The sequence below is a fragment of the Petromyzon marinus genome, chromosome 2, assembly GCF_048934315.1.
Source record: "Petromyzon marinus isolate PM22_M1 ecotype Great Lakes invasive population chromosome 2, UKy_Petmar_22M1.pri1.0, whole genome shotgun sequence".
In the NCBI taxonomy this organism is placed as follows: domain Eukaryota; kingdom Metazoa; phylum Chordata; class Hyperoartia; order Petromyzontiformes; family Petromyzontidae; genus Petromyzon; species Petromyzon marinus.
Window position 1 is genome coordinate 23,235,299 of NC_133668.1, and position 21,972 is coordinate 23,257,270.

Genomic DNA, 21,972 nt, shown 5'->3' on the forward strand with positions numbered 1-21,972 from the left:
AACGGGGACAAACAAGGAAATAACCAACCCAACACAGGGAAACAAGGAATCTACTTGCTGTACTGCCAACGACAAGAGCCTCAATGGACTCTGCAGGATGGGTGTCTCAGTCGAATGAACTTGGCACGATCCACCAACTCAGCCTTTTAGACACTGGATCACAAGCGTTTGTCCACATGCCTCGTTTTACCTTGCCATTACATTACTGTGTGATGATGAGTTCAATACATCCTTGTTTGTATGATCAATACACCGTAATCATGTCTCCATATTTAACTCAATACATTGTGTTGAAATCTCACTTTCTTATGCCAGAGATGACTGTCTTTCCAGAACCACCACCACTAACCTCCCATAAAGCAGTACAGTACTTGTTTTGTCAATGCAGAGTCAATATCCAACCAAGATGTGAACTCGCAATCGTTCTTATTTTAAGTGCTCCAACCACAGCGACACCTGGCCAAATTGTGCATAGGGTAGGCCTCCCAAATGGCTGTGTGGCAACGTATGGGGGGAGACAGAGAGGTGAATGTACCGAGAGAAAGCAAACAAAATCACTTGGCATTCCTGAGATGTTCATTCCACTTCGAATGGAGAATTAAGGCGCAGTGTTTACCATCCTAGCAAGGGAGGGGCTCTACTTCCTTCAAATTAGGTCTGCCCCCACGGCCACCCTCCCAAGTGGAGTTTTGGAATTTTTGCTGGGCACGTCGCTGCTACTGCAGTGGGCGCCTCGACGATGACTTGGTAAATAAAGTCCTCGTGTTTCCTAGGTCATGGCATTTTTTTAAAACAACAATTATATTTTACACTCAGGAGCCAATTTTTGCTGCAAGTTCTAACGTGATGGTGCTACAAGCATGAGGAAAATACATCGATGCAAATAAGTAGATCCACTGGTCGCTGTGGAAAGTGCACATTAAAACGTTGTCTAAAATATCACCACGCTCGTCTCATTAATACATCGCCAGTAGCTGACTCATGCATTTGAAAAAAATTAGGAACATCGATATTCACGGCCATGGAAAAGCCCCTCATGATGATAAGAATGACAACATGAAGGCCTTGATATTCATTCCATGGATTTTGAAGAATGTGGCAAAAGAGCTGTTGCCTCTGAGGCTGCAGCTGATATCCTGGCTAACTCTTCGATGTGAATGTAATTTACTTATTCATGCAAAGCCATGTAACATGTTATTTATTATTCATTAAAAAAATTAAGGGTGAGCCTTTACCACTAAATACAGCTGGGTGTTATGTTTGATGCTCGTTGTGGGTGATTGCAGCGGACCATGTGGGCAGCGTAGCAACAGAAGGGTGGTGATCAATAAAACCACAATTACAACACATCCCAGATGGCTTCAAATTCGCTGGAATACACGAAGACCAAAGATCCCTGTATAGCCAAATATAATGTTGGGGTAAGTGCTGTTAGCAAGCGCCCACTTAGGCTTGTGTGGCGCACGAGGGGGTCGGTGGTAAACACGACCTTTGACCTCCCAATGCTGATGTTTACAAACCATGCTAAGGTACTAATTTGAGGCAGATTCGATCTAGGAAAGGCCCAGGACCAGTTCAGATATCTATCACCAATGTTGGTTGTGAGTGGGAATCAAACTCAGGTCACCAGTGTCGACAGTGCACTGCGCTAACCACGACACTATCGCTCCCCAAACAAAAGCACACACTCACAAACACGCAGGCTACGTGCACACCCACACACAGCACACAGGAACCACACACCCAATACGTCCTTGTGGTAATTAATTGACCCATCATTCACCGCAGAGCCAGCGCGATGCTCCATTAGGGCACTGAAAGCACGTATAGCTCAGCGCGCCAATAATGCATCCTGGGAAATTGACTATGTTTTAGATGGGGCATCCGGTGTGTCAATCTACGTCCTTTCTTTAACCAGGTAAGGGTCAGTTCATATCCACTATATAATTAACAAGGGAAACCCATGCAACCATTGGCAATTATGAATTAAAAGAATGTACTGGTGGGTGCATTTACAAAATATATATTTTTGCATATCGTCTTGAAGGTATTTCAATTGGTGATGATTGGTTATAAATATAATGCATTGACTAATTAATATTTGGCACACTTGTGAATAACACAGCACGATTAACCTCAGACATTACTGTTCCACAACTGGAATCAAATCATCCAGCTCTACCAAGTAAGATGTCTGAAGGAGATAATGTAGCAAGTCGGTTCGCCGACCTATGCATGCACAGCAAGAATATCGTGTCATGCACAAACGAGCATTAAGACAGCACAATTCTCTTGCTGGTAGCCCTGGACGAGTGTGGGACTTCACAAATATGCATGGTCAGAGCCAGTTTATTCTTTTGACGATTACTGTTGACTGTATAAAAGTGGTAATCATTTGATTTACCTGGAAGGATAACAACTGTAAATACGTTATAAAATGCTGTGTTTCACATTTTGTATACATTTCAGTGTTAGGTAACCCATTGGCATTGCACTATTTGCTGTATATCAGCTTTAGTATAGCGATTTGTTTTACTCTTCAAAATGAAAGCAGAAAGAACAACAGGTTAAAGCCACGAGGCCATCCCCGAGAGATATCCGTATAGTCAATTAAACAAATATGATTAAATACGTTTCATGTTCCGAAAATAATGTTATCGCAACCTTATTTGTCTGCCAAACTGGCAAAAACAAAAAACACAACATGTATAGAATAAGGAAGTACTTATAGTATTGCTTTTAAAATAGATCACACATTACATACACAGGACAAATATTACCCTTCTTTTTACAAACACCTATTGTTTCTGAATGCAAGATATACCCTCCTAGATTTACGATAAACCTTCCTTGATATACCCTCCTAGATTTACGATAAACCCTCCTTGATATACCCTCCTAGATTTACGATAAACCTTCCTTGATATACCCTCCGAGACTGCACCTCTGATTAGCATGGTTGGCTACGTACTGTGTGAAAAAAGTTGAACACACCTACATAGCGCACAAAACAATACATAACTAAATTCTAAACGCCTGCATCAGTGTTTGCAAAACAAAAGAGGAATGTATTGTATTTATGGTACTTAAATAAAAAAAATACTTTCAAAACAATTTAGCATACAACGCAAATCCTATACTGCTACTTAGTTTACAAGAAGTTTATATTTAAATTGAGAATTTTTGCAGGGAATCACCAATGATTTATTCAAGGAAATCCATCAGTCCACAAACTGTGTGGGCACAAAACTCTCAAATTATATGAAGTAGCACTGTGGCAGAGCACCTGCCTCAGTCCATCATCCCTCCAGGGCAGATAAAATAAGGACAGTATTTTTCGTGGGAAAACTACGTTGATTGCCCTTTGAGGATCGTGGAACGTCCACCTTTGTTTCAGAGTAACTAATAGAGAGGAGTACCTCCCCACGCACGAATACGTGTTTGTTGGACCCTCATCCACACTGCATACCACCACCACTGCACAACTATACCGACTATAATCACCCAGGAATGTCCTTAACGCTCGTGACGTCACGCCACATCGACCAGCCCCCCTCATTAATATTCATGAGCAGGTGATGTCCTCCAAATGGACCCCCCCCCCCTCCCGCCATTATTATTACCTACTATAATGAGCCAAGAATGCCTGTGTGCATCGCTCGTGACGTCACTCCACGCCCACCAGCCCCCCTCATTAATAATCATGAGCAGGTGACGTAACTCAACATCGAACAGCTCCCATCATAACGTGACGTTCTCCAAATGGACACTCCCCCCCATTCATAATAATTAGCGGGTGACGTCACTCCACATGGGGGGGGGGCGAGGCGCCTCCTCCCCCCTCCTCGGCGTCAACTGACAACCCTCACTACAAAGGCAGAACCCTCACGTCATCACGTGATCTCAGTAACGCTGTTGTTGAGACATCAAAGTAAAAAGGACGTCATTATCAACAAGGGGTTATACCCTTAAAATGAAATAAGTCTATGTCACCGCGGCCTTACAAATTGCACACGAATGGATGCCATGAATATATCACGTCGCGGTCTGATTTTCGCTTGCAAGTTTCAGATTTACTGCACTACACCCGCCCTTGGACGGGCAAAAGGCTAACAACAAAGCTTCCCCTGCAAGAGTTTTACGAATACAATTTGGCACCTCACCTTGTTTCGATGAAGAGACAAACTCAAGCAACAAAAGCAGCTGCCCAGTCGATCATGATACAAGAGACGGCCCCATTCGATGCCAGAGCTGTTTTCTGTATTCAAAGTTTAGGATGACAAACGTCGTGGCACCATAAATAATTGTGACCACAACAACCACAGTCTTTAATATCGTCCGATGTAAGTTCAAGCAGCTCAGCTTAATGCTAATTTTACACCCAACGTCTTGATTTGTGACAGTATATAATGAGGTGATTTATTTTTTTCCTGATATTCTACCCTTTACACTGCACAGACAAAATTGTGATGTGCTTCGACTAAAAATAAAGAGTCGTTTCGAGCACACGTCTAGAAGAGCATTTTCAACCAAAAGCGTTTTCAGCATAAACAGTGGAAACAATTCCACAATGTAAGCCATTGAATCAAGCATCCACAAGGAACACATCCGCACAAGCAGCGTACATTAATTTCACAAAACACACATAGTTACTTACAATATGTATATTGAGTTACTCCAATGATAAACGTAAAAACCAAGGGCGTAGAATTAGGATTTTTTTTTCCTTCAGAAAATCCAAATACAATCAATTGTATCGGCATCATTTGAATGCATATTTTTGGACTGACGTATTTTATTAGTTAGGCACGTTATATATATTTTTATCTTTTGTGGCTTATTTAATATTCTGCCTGGTGGCTGTGATCTTCTTGCCTTTTCATGTTCAACACAGCTCCCATTGTGCGCCGCACAGGTAGGGTCTCCGTTCCGTGTGGTCTGGCTCTTTTCACTGTAGCCATTTCTCAACGTTTTCACGGCAGGAAATTCCAGCCCACAAACTTGAACCGAGTGAAACACTTACGTGCCCCAAAGGAAAACATTGTGCCATTTTCCTTTTCCTACTTCCATAAAAGTGTACTTGTTTTCCCGAAAGCGTTTTGCTTGGTGTGGATTTTGTGCTCTCGTGCGAACGCCGAGCAACCAACGCCCGCTAAGCGGAAGGGCAATGGGTTTTTAATGCAGTGCTCAACGCTACTGTGACCCGCTGCCTTCCTTGGGACGTTGACCTCTGAATCCACAATCCCCTGAATCCACAATCACCCAGCCGGTGCTGCCAAGGGAAATGAGTTACGGCGTGGGCCGCAAGCTGAATGTGGAAAGAAAGTTAAGAGCAGCTATGCTCGTTCCAGCCCCACCGCACGTCACAACCGCACGCTCACAACTCCGTTGTCGTCACGCTTGACAAGCAGCCACAGTAAATATTAGAACATTTACTTTTCATTAGAAACGTTTTATTCGTTTTCTGCTAATTGCAGGATTTTGGCAATTAAAAAAAATACGTTTGCACGCTCTGAAAATTATATATATACACACACATATTAAAAAAAATATATGCTGCGAGAGAACAGAGCGTTATTTTGTCGGAAATTCACCGCCCGCCACTCCGGCGGCGGCGGTAGCCACAAGCTTGGACGCGGTTAGCGTCACATAAATCACGCGTGGTGCCCACTGTCCAGGTCAGGCTCGCTAAACGGAGGGCGGCGTGTTGCTGTTCATCAGTTTCACACTTGCATGGAACAATTACTGGCCCAGCACACCACACAGTGCGGCAGAGAAAACGTTGCCAATCATTCGGAGTTAAACTTAATGTCGCACGGCACAGTAGCTGGAGAACTGCATGGCTCCATGAAAAACAATGGTTGTGGCTGGGTGGAAAAGGGAGTTCATGTCCAGGATTGCAGTCAGTGGTACTGGTAGCCCGACTTGAAGCTCTTCTTGGAAACGTCAAATCAAGTGAGGTATTCACATTTAGCGAGTTACCGTGGGTGGATCGGTGATAATATGTTTCGCATGCTGCGTCATGGTGATTCAAAGTCAAGCCATGGCTAAATTCAGTGGCAATGTATGCATGTATTTTGGACTTTTTTTCACACCGTACGTAGCCAACCGTGCTAATCGGAGATGTGGGGGAAGGGCAAAAAACTAACCACAAAAAGCAGTTGTAAAAAATGAATTTTCAATCTCGGTTTAAAAGTGCATAGCTCCAGTAGCTTCCTAATATCGGAAGGAAGAGTGTTTCAGATGGCCGCAGAAGCGCATCTGAAAGCAGGCGATGCAGTAACCGCCTTAGTTCGACGAGCAACCAAAAGCCGCTGCTGCGAGGATGAAAAGTAATATCAGAACTGGTCCTGCCTCCTTCCCCCCCTCACCAATCCGCACTGACCAGTGTGGAGAAGTATAGCCAAAACCCCATGGTGTGAGGGAGGCCTTCGTCCAGTTGTGGATTATGATTGGTTGGAATTTATAATGTAGGTCCTCTCATTAATCCCAATGGCAAAAGTAGTAACTACGTTCCATCATAACATTTTTAAAAGGTAATTTTGTAAGCTCAAAATTCATCTGGGCCATATAAAAAGGCTGAATTTGCCATATTCTACATTTACGTAGTAAATAATTCACTCGAAAGATGATATATTGGTTCTGATGAGATAAATCCAATGAGTACTGTAAAACAATCCACGAAGATAAAAGTAGACCAAATGTGGAACTTACACAGCTGACTCAGGGATGCCCAGGGAAATGAGCACCACCGCACGTGTTTACATGGACACTTTATGGTTACACTAACCCGTGCACTTTAGAAAGAGTGGTTAAAAAAAAAATATCTGTTGAGATTACAAAGTTATTACCACCCCACCCAAACATTGCTGGCAATATGCGTGTACTATATACTGTATATGCTATTCAGAATGGATAGCATGCTGTCAAGAATCGTATCCGTAAAGATAATAGCGATCCCAAAAGCTAAACCCCTGAAACCGATATCTGAATAGGCTTCCAATCCAACCGGCAATTAAAGCTCCCGACACAAGGACAAAAAGTCACCAGCACTGAGCATCCAGCGCAGGTCCATTTTCAACTTAACCAACCAGAAAAATAAACTCGATTGGTATAAAATAGCCCACACAATATTCCCCGCCATAGAAACATGGACTTTCTACCAACGGTGACAGATGAGCAATGCCAAGCACTAATTTGATTGTGGGGACGTTGAGTACTCGACGAACAGACATTATCCCAATGGATTGTGCCTGGTTCTAACGTGTTCCTTTAGCTACCTTTTCAACCGAGAGTAGATCTGCTTCCGACTGAATCCTGACAATCTAACACATTCTTATGGTAGTGTAGTGACATCGCGGGATGCCACTGTGCAGTGCTGGCCCTAGAGAGGCACGGCGTGCAGTGTAACGACATCGCGGATACCACAAGGGTGTGGGTGTAGTACCGGCCCTAGAGGGGCCCAGTGAGTGCTGATTGAGAGCGCTGGGTGGCACCACGCTTGGCGTGCAGTGCCAGCCCTACAGGACAGGGTGTGGGAGTGCCGGCCGTTACTAAAGGCCATGACACTCTGGTTGACCCGAGAGGACACGTGACCAGTTAAGTCTACAAATGGACCCCAAGTGGGGGCTAGGGGGGTCACGTGGTTGGGATCCAAATCCTGCCCGAGGATTCTGGAAGGTGGTCGTGGCCAAGGGCGGAGCCGGCCACGCCGCAGAGAATATAAGCCGGGTCCCGAGAGGGACCGGGGTTGTTGTTGTTCATCCTGGAAGAAACCTTCGTCTACGTTCTACGTTCAACGAGTCTCCAACACGTGGACCTGGATCCGAGCTGTTGGTCCCGGTCCGTAGTAGCTAGCTATGTTGTAATTAGTGTAGTTAGCCTGGTGGTCACCACCACAGGTTGTTATTCTGTTAAGGGGGAAGTTACCCCGTGTGTTGTAGTTAAATAAATGTGTTGCCTCCAAATCTACATCTGCGACTCAGTTGAACTCACTACAGTAGTCATAATTGTATCACCCTAGGTGGGATAATGGGCTGAGTCTGCCACTAACCGGAATTAACTTTGCAACTATTAAATTGTGAGTTGAGAACTTTGCCACGGATATTATTCCAATATACGTTACATGAGTGAACAATTCGTGCCTTAACCCTGATGTTTTAAAATATTGTGCCATCACATTAATCTGTCACACATCTTGAGACATCGTTAAACGTGAATACAGTATAAAAACAATTTGCTAGAAATAAAATGTAATTTCTGACATGCAGTGCACTGCAGCATTGCAGTATTTATGAGTGCAGCTTTTATGACCATTGCAAAAGAGCATGAAATCGGCTGTGTGTCTCTCACCAACGACAGCTCTCTTCATTCACTCTGATGACATCTGCAAAGTGTCTGGAATTGGGACCGTTTCAAATTCAGTTTGGCAGGCTCACTCAACAAAAACAAAAAGTGTTTTTGTGTCTCAGATAGAATTCCTTAAAGCTGAAGTCTGGACAACGAGATGAGAGGGGAACATTTTCAGTATATGAAATTATTTTTTGATAAAAAAATGTAAAATAAAGAAATACTGTTCAACCTCACAGGCAGCTATTCTGATGTTGGAAATTCCACATTACTATGGAGGGGGCTGCCACGGTTTCTCCATAGACAACCTCAGAGAGATTATAGGCTGAGTTAACCATTGGCTGGGATTTAAACTCACGACCTCGCAAATTGTGAGCCACGAAGAAGCATCACCAGACCACGCATTATTATTAGTATTATTGTTCCTGTACTATATCATACATTTTCAGGCCAGACATTACAGAGCCCGTCTGGAGCCAGGCTGATTGAGGGAAGACTATACACACGCCCCTGCAAGATATCGACTGGGCTGAGAGTGCACACCTCCCCTGCATTTGAAAGGGCAGCGATGCAGGCATAGAGCGTAATGAGCCACGGCAGGGAGGAGACACCAAGCCAATGTAATGTTCCGCTGTCAATCACAACACGGAGCCAATCAATCTCTGTTTTTGTCTCTACAACGCAGGGCATTGATTTTACAACAATTTGCATTACTTAAAGGCGGAGAGAAAAACCTTGGATTTTTAATAAAATCTTTAAGTAATTAAATAACAAACTAGATTCAAAGCTTTCGTGACTGCAGGAATTACTCTTTGGTTCTTTAGGTAAAGTCACGTAGAAAGAAATAAAATAATAATATAATACGACGTTTCAATTCCAGCACAAGCAACCATCATCAGGTACAAATGAATGAGAAACAAACATAGAAAAATTGGAAATACAGTGCAATACAACACAGAGAGTCTGCCAACAAAACAGTCAACACCCCACCTGGTTGATTACGTTCTTCCAGATTGCTAAATTTGAGAGCGAGACAAAACAAAGCTCTGTGCTTGTTTGTTTAGAAGTCCAGGGTCCAGCTCGTCCGTCCCCTATGGGCAGGAATTCCACACAACTCCCCCTCTGCCCCCCCTCTCTCTCTCTATTTAAGCCCTCGACACAGAGACGTTGTCTTTCTTTGTGCCTATGTGTCTGTCTCTCTCGGTTTTTTTTTCTGTGTGAGTCTCTCCCTGCTTGTGTGTCTGTCTGTGTGTCTCCGTGTCTATGTTTTGTATCGCTCTCAAATTTAGCAATCTTGGGAAGAACGTAATCAACCAGGTGGGGTGTTGACCGTTTGGTTGGCCGACTCTCTGTGTTGTATTGCACTATATTTCCAAGTTGTTTTTTATGTTTTCTCATTCATTTGTACCTGATGATGGCTGGTTGTGTTGCAATCGAAACGTCGTATTCTATTATTCTTTAATGTCTTTCTACGTGACTTTACCGAAATAACAAAAGAGTAAATAAATAACGGCATGGAGTTGTATATGCTGATGCAAATACATTACCCTTGGCATTATTAGTAGATTTTTGTATTAGTATATTAACATGAGTGGAAGACAAATTGACCCTGTGATGCATTAAATCATGAAGTTATTTTGAACGCACTGTCCCAGTAATTAATCTAGAGCGTGTACAGCACAGTGGACTATGTAATATTGATATTTCTAAAAAGTCACTTGATTATGATATATAATGTAGTATTCTTCAGAAAATGATAAATGTAAAATGGTTGTGCCAGTAGTGTTGTCATTATTAATTCAAAATCAAACAACAAAATAGCATTTGAAGCTAACTTTACTCCAAGTGATTTTCAGATATTTTACACTTGGTAATGTTGGCATACCCATGCGATGAGTAAGTAAACTAAGTGCATCACGCACATGATTAAAAAAAATGACATGCACATATTTTTATTTGGGAGATGACACTGAGAGAAACTGCATTGCACACGATCCAACGACACACTAAAAAAACCGGTTCAGTCATCGGAATATTTCTAATCATTTCATAGTCTACAAATGACTTCCTTAACAATACATCATGACCAGATGACAACGCACTGAGACTAATCTTTTGGAGTAGAATTATTCATAAAATAAAAGTTGTATTTGCATAAACGCTACCCTTACCATTAAAACCCGCACCTAATACTAACCCGATCCTTAAAATGACATATTTCACTAAGTTACCCACAAGTCTGAACTCTTTTCTAAACACGACTCATGTGCAGACAAATGAATCGTAACGTTTGCAATCTTCTATAAATCCACTGTTGGATAAAGGCTGCCCACAACATGTCGATCGTGGGTGCTATTGATTGACCATACTTGACCACACAGGTTGACTGAGGCTTCGCCAATGGATAGGGCTTGTATTTTAGCACAGTGTATTTCTATCGGTGTCTAGAATACATTACTATGGACTGTAAGTGTACACCCGCGGAAACGCATATATACACAAAGAACTAAAGTCATCAACAACCACGGAAGTGAGAACTGAACTGCACGACAGCTCATTTTCAGCCTGTAGATTGTTAGACAGAAGCTGTCAGCGAACATCTATGAAGAAGGGGAACACGGCTGCCAACCCATACTTCACAGCGCTGATGCACATGACACTGCTGCTGCAGCAGGCACTTTAGATGTATAGCCGAGTCAACCGAAGGATGATCGAGTTCACATTCAAACACAGACGCAACAGATCCCTGTTGTATATACTGGAATGCTACCTGGATTTTGTATGACTGCGTCTCGTGTCGTGTCACAAAGACACCCCGCATAGCCCACACAGCCTGTTACGCAAGTAATGTGCGGTAGCACCTATTCACGGCGCACGATGGGATGCGATGTGGGTCAGAACCACACCGCGGCCGCCTTTGTCTCCCTAGTGCTGATGTTAACAACAAACCACCCAGACACTCGTGAAAGGACGGCGTCGACCATGGCGAGGCGCAGGCACGGCCAGGTATCATTCGCCACCGATGTCAGCCGTGGCTGGGACTCGAAGTCGGGTGGCCGGCTATTCCAAGCGCTGCACCACCGCTGCCCACGCGGATGCACGCTGCGCTGCGCGTGCGCGCCAGGTTACTTGTTGCGGTACCTTTAGTCGCAGCCAGGAGGAGGGTGAACACGTCCAGATGCAGCCACACGTAGCAGAATCCAAGCAGCCGCTCCATTGTTGCGGTCTCCGCGGATGCAGCGCGCACGGCTGGCTCTCCGCGCCTCGGAGTCGACAAAGCGCGCGTGATAGATAACAAAGTCCAGATCTACACGCAGCGTATTCCTCCTCTTCCTCCTCTTCCTGCTGCACCCTAGCCCAGCTGAGAACGATGCACGCGTACAGCCCTGGCCGGGCGTTCAGAGGCTCCCCGCGCGAACTATGCCGCGATTGTGTGTGGCTTGCTTAAAGTGAACTAACAACGCACCACTTTAAAACTCCGTGATAAATACAAAAAAACACGCGCCCCCTATCCCGTGACCCGCCCCCTCCTTTCCCCGCGTCTTCTCACAACACAGCGCATTCATTTGTAGACACGCTTTGCTATGCGTGCAGACAGACACTATATATACACACACACAGTGTGTGTATGTGTAGTGTGTGTGTATAGCAGCTGACAGCCTCCTATGACGCCCGTGCAGAGCGGAGCCTACGAATTTGTCGCGCTCCTTTTTCCAGCCTTTGTGGCAGCGCTAACTTACATATAGTTCCGCTAATATACACACACACACTGAGTTAGTTCCCTGCGTATGTGTGTGCCTATCCTTGTCTATGCGTGTACAGCACAACACACACACACATATATAGAGCCTCCCCGACCAACGCATGCGCTTAACGCTCCGGGCGAAATGCGGGCTAACGCCGCCGCTGCTGCTGCTGCTGTTGGATGCAAGAGCTGAGGATTTGGTGGTGGTGGTGGGGGGGTAAAGGGATGGGAAGTTGGGCTCCGTTGGCTGGGGGGGCAGGGTTGGGGGTTGGGATGGCTGCAAGGGGTGTAAGGGGGGAGAGGGCACGATTTTTGGCTGTGCGCGTTGCACAAAGACAAAGGTCCTCCTACCACCCCCAACCCCCGTATAGCCTTTCCAGGCTGTGGGGGCAAGTGATGTCAGCGAGCACCGAATGAAGACGGGAACGGTACAACGCGGGGGGGGGGGGGCGGTGGCCAGCACCACGCCCGACCGCCTTTGTCTCCCCCGAGTGGCGATGTTTTTTTCATTCACGCATCACAGCAAGTACTCATTTGAGGCTGAGTCGACCTAGGGGGGGGGGGGGTGGGGGGTGGCAAGTACCGGTTCAGATAATCGTCACTGGTGTTGGCCGTGAGTTGTGTGTGTCTGTGTGTAGGATGCGGTACGACAAAAAGGGAGGCAGACGCATGTCGTTTCCGTTTGCAGTTGCTTTGTCAATCCACTGCTGGACTGAAGTTCTCCACACTGCGCGTCGGTCGCGAGGATTGTTTGCAATGCGCCAGCCACTCCGCCACCGCTCCCCCCTTGCTGTGGTTTGCTATCAAACGGGGAATCCATGCATCGCGTCGACCAGCTCGTGCCACGCAGTGCTAAACCGAGAACTGAACGCGCTACACACTGCAACGTTGCCTAAAAAAAAAGAGGAATGGGTCAAAGCGTAACTCTTTACCATAGCTTCTTCGTTAACCCTGAGACCATAATTGTAGAACATAGGAATCTTACGGTAAAGTCACGGAGGTAGAACAAATAGTAATAATAAATCACGACGTTTCGATCGCCACACAAGCAATCTCTCCCACCTGAAGACGATTGCTTGTGTGGCGATCGAAAATTCGTGATCTATTTTTTTTCTACCTGGATTCCTGCATTCGCGAAAGTTTCACATCAAGATCGGAACCTTAACCGTAACTCCAGTGAAATCTGCATGGTATATCGTATCACAGAAGTATGATCCGATGTGCAAGGTAAAAAAAGGGGGTGGGGGGTCGTGTGCATTCAAACACTAAAACCCTAAATCTGCACGTTTTGAGAACGCGACGCTAAAAAAAGGGAACTCTAAGAGTTACGCGTCGTTATTTTATCGCCCCCTCTTTCTAGCAATACGTGAGCGTCACTCGGCTTGTCAACCGTCTGTGTTCCACATTCTGATGGCCAGGCATGCCGGATGGACAGTGGTAGAGAGGGGATGGACTGAATCGACCAGCCAACCGGGATTTAAACGTGCAACATCGTGTAGTAGTAATAATAATCATCATCATGCGAGTTCCTGATTCCAGAGATTACTACGTGAAACAATAAGATAACATTTTCAGTTTTGTCTTCAGCCATGGTAAATCTACTGCTGGATGAAGGCCTCACCAAGATGCCGCCGCTACTCACGATCATGCGATGTCAATCCGCCTAGCACCTGTAATCGAGCTGATTTCATCGCTCCATCTCTTGAATGGATGTCCTCCCCATTATGAGTGTTATCAGTTTATTTTACCATTCCTCGCGTATGATTCCAGTGACCAAAGGACGAGTAACTCAGACCACAGACGAGATCTGTTTTTTTTCTTCCCCCAATTCATATTTGGCGATTCATTTATTATGTTTAGAGGCAAGAATGACGATATATGGACGCGGCATACGTTCGCATTCAAGGATAACCTCATCAGGATCACAACTTTACTTGTCATTGAATGTTGCAACCGCCTGTTATTGAGGGTGTGGTTTGAAAATACATGAATGACAGTGTTCATTTAATGCCATCGTGGCCAGGAAATGAAGTTATAGCGTCGCCCTCGGCAGCAATGCACCGGTGATGACTCGATATGGCCTAAACTTAAACTCAAAAATTGTATTTTACCAGTTAAGGCTCAATGATCTACACAGCAATTTTCCCAAATGATAGCTCAACGAAGTGGCTTATCATGTGGACATTTCTCAGGGCATGATATAATGGATAAAGGCATACCTTTCACGATTAAACGTGACATAAGTAACTAGGTGTATACTGTATACGTTGCAGATAAGCATATTTACATGTAACGAAATCATACGGAATGCGCCCTTTCTCGCCACATCTCGGAAGATAAGCAGGCTTGTACCTGGATAATGTTTGGATGGGCGGCCACCACGCATGACAGGCGTTATCAGCTACTGGACTAACGTGGTCTGCATCAGACGGCAGTGCAAACAAAATAAATTGTTGTACTGTATATATATATGCTTCAACGTCAGTTTAGCACGTAGGCACGTAGAAGAATCCACGTATTTTGGACGCTTCTACGTGTTTGCTTCCTGCCTTCAAGCGACCTTCGCGATAAAGTACCGTCAAATAGTCCCCAGGGGAGGCGTACGTCGTGGGGATGCCGTTCTCATTCAGCAGTGGATTTTATGAAAAGTGTGATTTGCTCAACAATCCGCGGAGCGCCGTTGTTAGATTGCGACTCACAATCGGGTTGCGAGTTCACATCACGGTCACCCTGGCTGTCGATCTCCACTCATTCAAATCGGCATTACATCCATCCATAGTTCTCCCGCCAGACAGTCAGCCAGCCAGCAAATCTTAGTTTCAATTGCAGTATTTAAAAAAAAACACACACACAGACACATACCTAAAGATACTCATTCGCCAGTCGCTACCTGCCCGCTGCCCGCAAGGTGCTCCGTTGCCGACAGCGGCCATGATTTGTGGGTGCGCGTCTGCTGCACGTGTGCGCCAAAGCGCGTGCATCATCACCACCCCCCACCCCCCCCCCCCAATGCGTGCTGGGTTTTCCGCGTCCCAACAGCAGCATCGTCACACAGAGTATTGCAGTCAAATGTGCCTCCCGGGATCATTACACTTTGCTCTGGACGGAACATATCTCCGTTTGCGATCCTGAGCCGAAGGTGGGAATTCCATATTCCGAAAGCGCAGTCGTCTTCACTAGTTTTCAGGGGGGGGGGGGCACATTCGGCGATAAGACATCGGTGTGAGGGCCGCTACACCGCCTGCCAGGGGTGTTTTCACGGTGTTTTGTCGGGGGCCGCACGCCACAGGCCGCACTAAAGGCCACCAGGGACCGCTAGTGGCCCGCGGGCCTTGCACTGAAGAAAACGGCTTTATTTTCCACCAGACTAGCGAGTCGCTCGACACACGGTACGCATCATCCCCCGCCCACGTGTGCCTGCCTCTTACACCCGTCTCATCCACACACACACACAAAAGAAGTGGTTACACGCTGCACGCTCCGACACGTTCTGCGAGAGAGAGCTCTCTCATTCAAATTGAGAGGAGCGTTAGCAACGCCACGTGGGACACCCACGGTTGAAGACGAAGACCCCCCCCACCTCCCCCCGTGTAGTCTTAACACAGTGGTGGGGCAATTGCGGATAGCGACGAGCATCTAAGAAGGCCGGAACGACACAGGAAGGTGTGGGTGTCCAGCACCGCGTCCGGCCGCCTTTGTCTCCCTAGTGGCGATATTTACATTATCGCATCAGCTACTCATTTGAGGCCGAGTCGACCTGCAGAAGGTCCAGGATCGGTTCGGGTAATCGTCACTGGCGTTGGCTGTGAGCGAGAATCTATCTCGGGTCGCCGGCTTCGCAGTGCGGTCGTGGTGCTGGGCTGTGGGGGGGGGGGTGGTGGCGACGGTGTGTGTGGGAGGCCTTCATCCACGAGTGGATAGACACATCATGATGACTTACTGCTGCTACCTGTCGCTCTGCACAGCTCATACTTTTGCACGGCCACCCCGGGGCGTGACGCCTCGCCTGCAGTCACACACCTGGCCGCGGCGGCGTCGGTGTCGGCGTCACACGGGGCTGCACGCAGCGCCTTGGCATCGACCAACATTCACTCCCAGCGGGATGCTGCGACTCGTTACATCTCGCGGAGGATGGCTCCAATGAACGATATATAGTCCCCGCTGTTCAGTTCGCATGTGCGAGTTCGCGTTCACACGTCGGATGGTTAAACACATAAATGCCTTATGGGAGTTCGTTCGTAAGTATACGGGTGTTCGTGTCGGGCGTTCGCACGTCGAGGACTTCATGGAATTGCAATTGCTGTTGTGGATCGAACTCGGGATCGCCGGGTTTTCGTTGAGCAGCGTGCTAACCTCTCCACTGCCGCTCCCCACACAGATCCCCCCCCCCGTATAGCCTGAACATACTTTTGGGGTAATGACTGTTTGCAAGCACCTATGGAGGCCGGCACGGCACACAAGGCAGTGGGTATCCACACGACGCCCAGCCGCCCTTTTCTCTCCCGTGCTGATGTGTACACGCCACACCAGCTACTCATTAGAGGCTGAGTCGACCTATGAGAGGTCCATGACCGGTTCAGATAAGCGCCACTTGTGTTGGCTGAGCGGGAATCGAACTCGGGTCACCGGGTTCCTTGCGCAGCGGGGTAACCGCGCTACACGACCACTCACGCGCAATGAAATACCCACCCCTCTTGTCATGGGGGCTTTCGCACAGCTGGGAGCTGGGTGCGTGTGAAAATGGGCAAAACACATTTAGAGGATCACAGTTTTACCGCGATGAATATTTAAGTACGCATACCATTTAGCACAGTTTTTTTTACACTGACCGTTTAATTATATTATCGATGGCTCATATAGGCATGCTGGAGATGGAAATGATGGTGGATCTGATTAAACCCTGAATGGGAGCACGATTACTCTCGAAAAATGCCCAAATGGATCAAAGGGTTTCCGGAGTCGCAAACGCACGTTTGAAAGCGGTTCAAATCCATGCTGTATACACGCTTTTTCTTTCCTTGTTAACCAATGCTTCGCCGAGTGAGGACTATCGTAGTGGCTCCGCATTAGCCAATGATGGAAATTTCACTTTTCAAGGCGGTAGCCAATTAAGCACATGTAACAATCACTGCCTAAATCACACAAAGTAGGATCTGTATTAGCAACCCCCGGAATTATGGTAGGTAAGATTTAACAATGACCAGAATTTTGAACTCGAAATATATACTTTAAAACATGGATAATAGACTCTATGTGTGCACATTATGCAATAGGCATACATACAGCAAAGTAGACAAACGCATTGTCACCCTCTGCCGTTGCTCCGTAATCCCCTACATCGCCAGCATCACGAGGATTTCGTGCAAAAGGAGCGAGAGAAATACTAATCGCAATGTTGGGTTTAACAAAAATGCCAGCAATGCGGGCAGGCGCCTGTTTATCAGGCGGTAGGGTCGGCGTCACGCAGTCAAGCGGGCACCCCGCTACGTTAAGCATCGGACACGCAACACACGCGCTGCACACAGTCTGTTTATAGTCAGGAGTCAGCATCCCCACGTTCTGGTCCCACTGGTCTCCGTCTACCGTTGTGAACCAGTGCTGGAAGTTCAACCTTTCTATGGCCGAGGCTAACACATTTATAGGGTATCCAGCCCCGGAAGGATGACGGATTGATATGACACCAGCCCAGGATTTTACCTGGTAACCTTGTGAGACGAGCGCTGTTGACATGTCAACATCAGCAGCTATGTTCGTAACCACTGCTGGATAAATGTTTCCCAACGTCGTTACCGTCCGGCGTGAATTGTAATGCGGAATTGCTGTGGGCATCATTCAACGGGCCTTTGGATCAAAATGAGTGGACTTGTTTACTAAATGTTCACACGGAAATAAAGTGTGCGTATCGTGGAATGCCGGAATCATTCCCATATTCAAAAAGGGAAACATAATTACATACACATTAGCCTCTTCTCGCACGTATATAAACTGTTCATTAGAAAACTAAATCATGGAAAATGTAGAGGCCAACCTCACAAAGCCAGTTGGTTTTAGAAAGTTTTTCGATTATTGACCACATACATACGACCAACCACATTCTAAACAAGTACAAACTATACCAATCTATTACAGTTAAGGCATTTGATGCATATGACACCGACACAGATATCCAAGCTGTCACGAACGAAAGCCTTATTAGCATGTACTTACTGTAACGCACACTAAAGTAAGACTATCAAAAGTGGAGTCAGGCAAGGAGATACATCCTCACGAACGCTATTCATTGACGCTAGAACGCATTTTCTAATGATTGTACTGGCGCTATGAAGGCATAAAGATACACTGTGATCAAATTCAACTTCTCACGTTTGGCCTGAAGGTAGCAATGTTAATGTAGAAAGGTGCCTCTGTGTGGTTTAGCATAAGACATCTTACAACGCTCGTGTAGTCTATTTCACCCTTCCATTCATTGGAAACTTTCGTCTGGTCAGTTCTTGACGCTCGTATGAATTTAGTGATGCACATATTCAATCCAGCGAGTTAGAGGTGAAGATAGCGGATCATGAGAATATTCAGTCATCTAGAGACACTTCTAGAATATTTTGCATTCTGTACTGGTACGATTGCTTGCTTGCTTCACAATGATTGGGTTTTCTTTATTCTCTGGTGTCCACCCACACGCAGCACACTGCTCAACATGAATTAGACAAATATCACAAACACCATTCTGCAGACGAGTCTGGAGATTGTGAGCTTGCCTAGGTAAATAACATTATTACATTGCTTCAAATTGTCGAGAGGGGCTGTGGCAGAGCGTTCCATTCAGCCCATCACTTATCCGGTGTTAATATAAATCGGTCTCACCATTTTGTTGGTAGTTAACAGTGATTGTCTTATGAAGTATGGCTCCTTCATGCACATGGTGAAATTCCACCACTGGCGCAGGACTGTCAAGGACAGGCCGCCTGATTTATTTGGACACTTTAAATAACTCTTATAGGGTTATTACGCCCTTATATTCACTTGCCTGTGCAGCGTTAAACCTGTAACTATAATGGTCGTAATAAAGCATCCACTGCTGATACAGGTTAAGAAGCCAGATGAAGGCTCTATACTGTGTACCGAGACTACACATGGCCAGTCGGTAGAAGCACTCTGCACATGGGTGACGGGCTTGGGTTTGCTTGTGGTCGGGAAGGCGGCATCACGAGGAGGGTGCCTGGGGTAACCGGAGAGGCCACAATTACAGTAATTGGAGGTAATGCTGCGCGGGCGCCACCGGTGGATCTGCTTTCCATCACATCAATAGGGCGCATTGAGAGTGCTGCTGTCACCACAACACCGGCTCCAGCCCAGACCATCAACAATGAATTATTCAGTTTGATAAAAACAGACATCCTCTGTTGCGGGAGGTTATCATTTTTTTTATTTCCATCTATCCATTCACTCCACCAATCCTTCCCTCCCAGCCACATTGCCAGAGCGAAGACAAATGGTGACCTTCCCAAGTGCTTTCTTGCCGTTTAGCACATCCCAGGTTTGAAACCCAACGCTTAAATTGGCGTCATTTCAGCTCCAATAACAGGAAGCTTTCTTTGCGAGCGCAGTCGCTATTCATGAAGTTTACCTGTAGTGTACCAACATTACATTTCAAATTGCATGTGCAGAGAGGTCCGGTTGTGTATGCAAAATGGATGCTTCTGAAATAGCATGAGAACATTTACATGCTGCTTATGCACTATATTTATAAATGCATACAACCACGTAAGTTAGTTCAAATGCTGGTCGAGAGCTGACAGCCCATTAGCCCTCCGGGATATTTGGATTATAACTGTTGGAAACCAAGAGGGCATACTCCCCCTGTAATTGGAATGTGAAAATTTGCTGATGGCCCTGGGCCGCCAATAGAGATAATCAATGCCCAATGATAGTATGCTCGTGAACTACGTTTCGTTTTGCTTCAAATTCATTCGACACAGCATATTTATTTAAAGACGGCAAGGAAATGTGTATTGTATTGCTGGTTCGAACACGCCTCCTACTGCCAATGAATATGCCCTGCACCCTAATGTTTGAGGCGCCTTCGGGTCACTGCGACGGCAGGTGGCTAAAATTCAGTGCACATGCTGGGCGGGGAGAAGGGGGATAACGGAGCTTGTTTATTTGCGCCATTGTCCAAAGCACAACGACCGCTGACTAGATGTGACCTCAGAGCGAGCCTCGTGTATGCGAGTTGTTTTAAAGCGAGGGTGGAAAAACGAGGGCCGTCATGAAAATAGCTGGCGAGAGCACCAATGTCATCACCTTAAATGGCCATCAGCCATAACTTGTCAACACAATTTGAGCCTATTGTAAAAGCTATGTTGTGCATGAAGTGGCAAGCTGCTATGTGACCCATTGCATGTTCGAATTTAATGGAATAAAAAAAAAAGTTGGTCATCTTCAATGTTAGTTCCGGAAATACATATCTCGAAAATTAAATGTTCGCACAATTATGTGTTGAACAGGGCAATGAACATATCTTCCATGACATTCCTTCATTGTTCATATTCGTACTTGAAAATAAAAAAAACTCAACGTCAGGCCAGTCTTCCTCCTCATACGAGTATTGGGGCAACGTTTCTTCGCAGTTAGTGGCCCTGAGCCAGTGGGTGCAATTGCACAGAGCATCAACTGTGACTTCTCAAAGTTGCACACCTGTTCTAACCTCAATAACTCGAGTCGACACCCCAGATTGGGCTTTGGACCCACAATATTCTGTGAATAGAGGACTCATTCTGCCGCGCAATCTGTAATGTTTTAGGTATTCATAAAATGCTTCCGTAATTCAAATGTTTGTACAAAAGGGAGATGCTTAAAAAAATATCTCCTCGATCTCACTTGGTGTACTGCTTTCTACAAGCCACCTCAAGCAGGGTGTTAGACGATCCATTTACTGCATTCCATTTGAAATGCACATTTTTATATTGCAATTCATATCAAACTACGCAATTTTAATTCTAGATTTTAAGCTTTCGTGACTGCAAGGATTCATACTCTTTGGTTTTTTCGGTAAAGTCACGTAGGTAAAATAAAATACAACTAAATTAAATCACGTTTCGGAGGCAACACAAGCTTCCGTCTTCAGGTGGAAGTCACAGCAGAATATGTGTCAAGTGGACAGCTCTGAGACAGCCGGGATTATATATACAGGTTAAGGGGGGGGGAGGAGCCAAGAAGGGACGTGGGTGGGGGGGGGAGGGCTGAGTTAAGCCGCCTTTTGTTATGCTACAGGGGGTTTGGGGGTAGCGGTGGTGCACTGCACGAAAACGGGTAAAACACCGTTTTGTTATGCTGCAGGGGGTTCGGGGAGATGTACGAGTACACGCAACCCACTGAAAGCAAAGGCAATGGCTGTACAATTATAAGGCAGCCACACTTTGACTTGGTTTATAACATCTTTTCAATGGTTGATGCTGTAGGGGGTTTGGGGGAAGAGATGCACGAGTACATACAACCCACAGATATTCTGCCGTCACTGTTCCACCTGAAGACGGAAGCTTGTGTTGCCTCCGAAACGTCGTGATTTAATTTGGTTGTTTTATTTTACCTACGTGACTTTACCGAAAAAAACAAAGAGTACGCAATTTTACTTTATAATTTTTTTAACGTCATTTAACCAGTGAGAGCACACCAATATATTAAACAGCTTTGGTGATACGCACCTGGTCAACAATACAAAATAAAGCACACTTATCTCCCTCAAATTCTCAGTGTAGTTACAAGCACGAGTCTTGGATTATGACGGCGCAATGGCCTACTTGTAACGGTCACTGGGTCTTCAACGTGCACTATACCGTTTGAAAAAAGTCATGTTAAAACACGAACATATTGGCATTAAG

General features: G+C 45.8%; 1 protein-coding gene across 2 annotated transcripts in view; it reads right to left on the reverse strand.

Annotated features, from left to right (window-relative positions):
* The window catches only part of LOC116944863 (BMP and activin membrane-bound inhibitor homolog), a 34,843-nt gene extending 21,733 nt beyond the window's left edge, over positions 1-13,110 (reverse strand). Inside the window, exon 1 of one of the 2 annotated variants that reach the window (XM_032958713.2) lies at positions 11,491-13,110. In XM_032958713.2, coding sequence (XP_032814604.1) covers positions 11,491-11,566 — 76 coding nt within the window. In that variant the 5' untranslated portion in view covers positions 11,567-13,110. The remainder of the gene's footprint in view (positions 1-11,490) is intronic. The other variant, XM_032958703.2, reaches the window with a different exon arrangement.
* Positions 13,111-21,972: the final 8,862 nt, after the last annotated feature.